At 42.6% G+C, this 6,660-nt stretch overlaps 1 protein-coding gene across 1 annotated transcript; it reads left to right on the forward strand.

Annotated features, from left to right (window-relative positions):
• The first annotated feature begins 487 nt into the window (after positions 1-487).
• LOC114163413 (uncharacterized) lies at positions 488-5,907 on the forward strand. The gene is made up of 2 exons (XM_085666592.1): positions 488-2,916; positions 5,463-5,907. Exons 1-2 carry the CDS (start codon positions 488-490, stop codon positions 5,905-5,907), a joined length of 2,874 nt encoding a protein of 957 aa, XP_085522718.1.
• The last annotated feature ends 753 nt before the right edge of the window (positions 5,908-6,660 follow it).

The following is a 6,660-nucleotide window of genomic DNA, read 5'->3' on the forward strand; positions in this document are numbered from 1 at the left end:
ATTAATGAAGAGGATGTTAAATTGTAGTTGCATGAGAGCATAGTTGGTGAATTCTAACCCCGGCAATATCAAGTCATATCATTTCTAATCTTTTCCATTCACTAAGTGCCTTTAACTTCCAAAGTTCAATTTTAATTATTTATGCAAAGTTTAACTTCATACGTTGAAACTCAAAATATGGATTTATTCATTAGTTTAAATTAGTCACTAATTACACAATTAATTAGTATACACGAGTCTCTTGGGAAACGATATTCCGGTCTTACCGGTTACTACTTGCACGACTTGGTACACTTGCCAAAGTCTTAACAAGTTTTTGGCGCCGTTGCCGGGGAACCGTGTCTAATACTAGACTATTGTGTGATTTTTGACTTATTTAGACTTAAATTCTTTTGTGCATATTTACTGTTTTTGTTTACTTATATACGCACATTATTTTTGGGCTAACTTGTAGTTCGAGCTTGTTTTTGTTGTTGCTCTATAGTTTATGCAGGGTAGGATCCGTACAAGGAGAACTGCATCTTCAGAACCACTCCTTGTTGATCCCGAGATAGAGAAAACTGCCCGCAGAAACAATAGTGCCACAAGGAGAAGACGAGCTCAAGCACAACAAGTTGCCCATCACTCTTCTGATTCAGACACTCTTCCGTCTACTTCTCAGAATCTTGATTCTTTGCCAGAAGAAGAAATGGCTGAAAATCCTCATGGTGATGGTAGGGGTCGTGAAAGACGCACTTTGGAAGATTATGCAGCGTTCACAGGCCATATCAACTTCAACAGTATTGCTAGGCCAACCGTCAATGCCACCAACATGGAGATGAAGCCAGCTCTTATTCATTTGGTGCAGAGTAATCAGTTTAACGGCCTGTCTCATGAGAATCCTTACACTCATCTGGCCACATTCTTAGAGATATACAATACTGTGAAGATCCATCAAGTTCCTGATGAAGCCATACGACTGAGTCTCTTTCCATTCTCACTAGCAGGACCCGCAAAAGCCTGGTTGAATTCCTTTCCTGAAAATAGCCTCACTAACTGGGATGATGTGGTTGTAAAGTTCTTGAGCAAATATTTTCCCCAGTCCAAGGTTAATAAGGGAAAGCAGGAAATCTCGGCATTTCAACAAGATATGGATGAGTCCTTGGGCCAAGCATGGGATAGATTCAAGGGACTGCTGAGGAAGACCCCCATTCATGGGTTTGATCAACCTACACAGCTTACTCTTTTCTTGGCAGGTCTTAAGTCCCAGTCAAAGTTGATGTTAGATGCCTCTGCCGGTGGGAGTATCAAGTGGAAGACGCCAAAGGAAGCTTATGAGTTAATAGAGAATATGGCCGCCAATGATAATGAAGCTTACACTGAGAGAGCCCATTCTCAAAAGAAGGGTATTCTAGAGCTTCAATCTCAAGATGCTCTATTGGCTCAAAACAAGATTATGACTCAGCAGCTGGAGACCCTGATGAAGAAATTGTCACAACTTCCTCAAGAGCTTCAAAATGCCTCTGTAGCTCAACTCCAACAAGTGCAAAGTTGTGAGTTATGTGGAGGAAACCATACTAATGGGCAATGTGCTATGCCAAGCACATCTCAAGAGGAAGTTAGTTATATGGGCAATCAAGGCCGACCAGGGAATTATAACCAAGGATGGAGACCTCATCAAAACATGGGCCAAGCTGGACCTTCCAATAGGCCCCCACATCAACAAACTTACCAACATCCTTCTTTGTCTGACAGAACATCCAAGCTTGAAGACATGATGCAGCAATTCATGCAAATGTCAATTCAGAATCAGAAGAACACCGATGCCTCAATTAAAAACTTGGAGGTGCAAGTGGGGCAATTGGCCAAGCAAGTGGCGAATCAACAAAGTAGTTCATTTTCCGCCAACACCGAAGCCAATCCCAAAGAGCAATGCAAAGCGGTGGTCACAAGAAGTGGTAAAGAAGTGGGGTTGAATGCTAAAGGAAGTGATGAAGTTAAAGCCAAGCCCAACGATAAAGGAGAAGAAAAAGATGAGGAAGAGATAGATGAGGAAATTGTTGTAGAAGAGGAAGAGAATAAAATTGAAAATAGAGAAAATGAGAAAAAGAAGGAAGTGGCATTAAAACCACCACCAGTGAAAATTCTCCCATATCCTCTCAAGCCTTCAAAGAAAGACAAAGAAAGACAATTTGCAAGGTTTTTGGACATTTTCAAGAGGCTTCAAATCAATATTCCCTTCTCAGAAGCCTTGGAGCAAATGCCAACCTATGCAAAGTTTATGAAGGAAATCCTCACAAAGAAGAGAAGATTTATTGAAGAGGAAACCATAGAACTAGAGGTTGGATGCAGTGCTATCATTCAGAAGATGTTGCCTCCAAAGTTTAAGGATCCTGGCAGCTTTACACTTCCAGTCACAATTGGGAGCCTAGCTGTGGGGAAGGCCTTACTTGATTTGGGTGCTAGCATCAACTTGATGCCTCTTTCTATGCTTAAGAAGATTGGGGAGTTGGAAATCAAGCCCACTCGAATGACATTGCAACTGGCGGATAGGTCAATCAAGTACCCTCACGGAGTAGTGGAGGATGTGCTAGTTAAAGTTGACAAGTTCCTATTTCCAGTGGACTTTGTTATAATGGAGATGGAGGAGGATGTTGAAGTTCCTCTCATATTGGGGAGGCCATTTATGAAGACTGCAAGAGTGCTAATTGATGTTGATGATGGCAAACTCACAGTGAGAGTTCAAGATGAAGAAGTGAACTTCAATGTCTTTGAAGCCATGTCTCACCCAAAAGATATTGGAGGATGCTTCAGAGTTGATATGCTTGATGAAGTGCTCATGAGCTCCAAGAAAGATTTACATGCCTCATCTCCTCTAGAGAAAGCTCTACTTGATGCCTTTGAGACTCTCAATGATGAGGAGGAGAAAAGATTGATGAGTGCTTAGCCAATCTTGACGCTTTGAAGGAAATCCCTCCTCATGAGGCAAAGATGGAAGACTTGAAGGGTGAGAATGAAGTCACAGAGCCAAAAGTGGAGTTGAAGATGTTGCCCCAACATTTGAAGTATGTGTTTCTTGAAGGGGGTAGCAACAAACCTGTGATTATCAGTAGCTCCTTATCACCCTCAGAAGAAGAAAAGTTGATTAAGGTGTTAAAAGTCAACTCAGGAGCCATTGGTTGGTCCATATCTGATCTGAAGGGAATCAGTCCCTCCTACTGTATGCATAGAATCTTCATGGAGGAGGATTTCAAGCCAGTGGCACAACCTCAGAGAAGGTTGAATCCTGTGATGAAAGAGGAGGTGAGAAAGGAGGTATTGAAACTCCTAGATGCTGGGATTATCTACCCAATCTCTGATAGTGCATGGGTGAGTCCAGTGCAAGTGGTTCCCAAGAAGGACGGCATGACAGTGGTTCGTAATGACAAGAATGAGTTGATACCCACACGAACCGTGACCGGCTGGAGGATGTGCATAGACTACAGGAAGCTGAACAAGGCCACAAGGAAGGATCACTTCCCTCTTCCTTTCATGGATCAAATGTTAGAGAGATTGGCGGGTCAAGCTTTCTATTGCTTTTTGGATGGCTATTCTGGTTATAACCAGATTGTGGTGGACCCTAAAGACCAAGAGAAGACCGCCTTCACTTGCCCTTTTGGTATCTATGCCTACAGAAAGATGCCATTTGGGCTTTGTAATGCACCAGCCACGTTTCAACGATGCATGTTGGCTATTTTCTCCGACCTTGTGGAGAAGTGCATAGAGGTCTTCATGGATGACTTTTCGGTGTTTGGAAGTTCATTCGATCTTTGCTTGGCAAATCTGGAAGTTGTGCTCAAGAGATGTGTTGAAACCAATCTCATTCTCAATTGGGAGAAATGCCATTTCATGGTGACTGAAGGGATTGTCTTGGGCCACAAAATATCTTCCAAGGGCATTGAAGTGGACAAAGCAAAGGTGGATGTCATTGAGAAACTCCCACCACCAACAAATGTGAAGGGAATCCGGAGCTTTCTTGGACATGCGGGTTTCTACCGACGCTTCATCAAGGATTTCTCCAAGATAGCCAAGCCATTGAGCAACTTGCTCAATAAGGATATCTCCTTTAATTTTGATGTTGAATGTTTAAATGCTTTCAATCTTTTGAAAATCAGCCTAGTCTCCGCACCCATAATCATTGCACCTAATTGGGAACTTGATTTTGAACTTATGTGTGATGCAAGTGATTATGCGGTGGGGGCGGTTTTGGGGCAAAGAAAGAATAAAATTTTTCATTCCATACACTATGCTAGTAAAGTCCTTAATGAACATCAAGTGAATTATGCAACTACTGAAAAGGAGTTACTAGCAATAGTGTATGCCTTGGAAAAATTTCGTTCTTATCTCATTGGTTCTAAAGTAGTGGTTTACACTGATCATGCTGCAATCAAATACTTGCTTACTAAACCTGATTCTAAACCTAGACTCATTAGGTGGATTTTGTTGTTGCAGGAATTTGATCTTGAGATTAAAGACAAGAAGGGTTGTGAAAATCAAGTGGCAGACCATCTGTCAAGACTGGTGAATGAAGAGGTGACCACACTAGAGCAGGAAGTGTTAGAAGAATTCCCTGATGAAAAGCTGCTCCTAGTATCTAATAGACCTTGGTTTGCAGAAATGGCAAACTTTAAGGCTGCTCAAGTTGTTCCTGAGGATATGAGTTGGCATCAGCAACAGAAGTTGTTCAGGGAAGCAAAATACTATGTGTGGGATGATCCTCATCTTTTCAAGATTGGGGCAGACAATCTGTTGAGGAGATGTGTGTCTGAAGAGGAGACAAGAGATATCTTGTGGCACTGCCACAATTCACCCTATGGAGGACACTACAGTGGAGAAAGAACAGCTGCAAAGGTTCTACAATCTGGGTTCTATTGGCCGAGCATTTTCAAGGATTCTCATGCACACGTGAAACACTGTGACAAGTGCCAAAGAACAGGGAGTATCTCCAGAAGGAATGAAATGCCTTTGCAGAACATACTCGAGGTTGAAGTGTTCGATTGCTGGGGTATTGACTTCATTGGCCCCTTGCCTTCCTCATTTTCTAAGGAGTATATCTTGTTGGTTGTGGACTATGTCAGCAAATGGGTGGAAGCTATTGCCACACCCACAAATGATGCTAAGACAGTCATCAAGTTTCTCAAGAAGAACATATTCTCCAGATTTGGTGTCCCAAGAGTCTTGATAAGTGATGGAGGTTCTCACTTTTGCAACACTCAGTTGAAGAAAGTCTTGGAGCACTACAATGTCAGACACAGAGTTGCCTCTCCCTACCATCCTCAGTTAAATGGACAAGCAGAGGTGTCAAATAGAGAAATCAAGAGGATCCTTGAGAAGACAACTTCTTCCTCAAGAAAGGATTGGTTTATTAAGTTAGACGATGCTCTGCGGGCTTATAGGACTGCATTCAAGACTCCAATTGGGTTGACTCCATTCCAATTGGCATATGGGAAGGCTTGTCATCTATCGGTGGAGTTGGAGCACAAAGCCTATTGGGCCATGAAGTTCTTGAATTTTGATCCATCCTTGTCAGGGGAGAAGAGGAAGCTACAACTCCATGAGTTGGGAGAGATGCGACTCAATGCCTATGAGTCCTCCAAGAGCTATAAAGAGAAAGTGAAGGCCTACCATGATAGGAAGTTGGTAAAAAGGGATTTCAAACCCGGTCAACAAGTGCTTCTGTTCAACTCAAGATTCAAATTATTCCCAGGAAAGTTGAAATCCAAGTGGTCAGGCCCATTTACCATCAAAGAGGTGAAAGCTTATGGGGCAATTGAAATTGAAGACCCTTCCTCACAAAGGAGTTGGGTAGTGAATGGCCAAAGGCTCAAGCCTTATTTGGGTGGTGAAGTTTTGAGGATGACCACCGTCATGCACCTCAGTGAAGCCTAAAGTCCTTACCCGTCAGGCTCGTGACGTTAAACAAGCACTTCCTGGGAGGCAACCCAGTGCTCTAAACTCATTCTAGCTTTTAATTTTCGTTTTTAAGATAGCTTTGTGTTTTTATGCATGTGTGAAGTGTGTTAGCATAGATTGTTGTGTTTAATTTGATGTTTGAACTTTGTGCTAATTTTGTTGCATGCATTTGTGAATTTGTGGAAGCATAGCCTAGAATGTTGTTAAGCATGTTTAGTTTTAGGATGGTGTTAGCATGTGCTAGTTGTAGCATTTTGAATTGAGTTTAGCCTTTGTGCATCATAGAATGTGGTAGTGTAAAATTGGTTGTTTATGAGAATAATAGTAGCATAGCTTGTGTAGTGAATTTGTGTTTTAAGTTAAGTGTGCATGTGTTAAGTGAATTGAATGTTTTGCTTGAGTGTGAATGTTTAGTTTGAAGTTGAAAAGCTTGAAAAAGTATGTTGCAAGAGTGAAAGGTTGGTGGGAGCACAATAAAGTCAAAACTAACCCAACCATAGCCCAAAAAAAAAAAACAACCCTGCAGCTTAACCGCCTGGCGGTGCACACTCTCCCGCCAGGCGCAGTCTGCAAATTCAGCCCTTGGGAGCATTCCAGGAGCTAGCCGCCTGGCGGCCCCCTAGCGCCCGCCTGGCGCCACACCAGAAAAATTAGTGCAGATGCATTTCACTGATATGCCGCCTGGCGGCTCGTGACCTCCCGCCAGGCGGTACCACGGCGTCAGCGCTG

The sequence above is a fragment of the Vigna unguiculata genome, chromosome 9, assembly GCF_037176805.1.
Source record: "Vigna unguiculata cultivar grain cowpea cultivar isolate G323 ecotype 2 chromosome 9, ASM3717680v1, whole genome shotgun sequence".
Taxonomy (NCBI): Eukaryota; Viridiplantae; Streptophyta; class Magnoliopsida; order Fabales; family Fabaceae; genus Vigna; species Vigna unguiculata.

Bases quoted from the DNA above. Each gene is read 5' to 3' on its own strand.
- LOC114163413 (XM_085666592.1), top strand. From the start codon at position 488: ATGCAGGGTAGGATCCGTACAAGGAGAACTGCATCTTCAGAACCACTC. The intron at 2,917-5,462 runs GAGTGCTTAGCC...CCAATTGGCATA, and splicing joins GAGGAGGAGAAAAGATTGAT to TGGGAAGGCTTGTCATCTAT.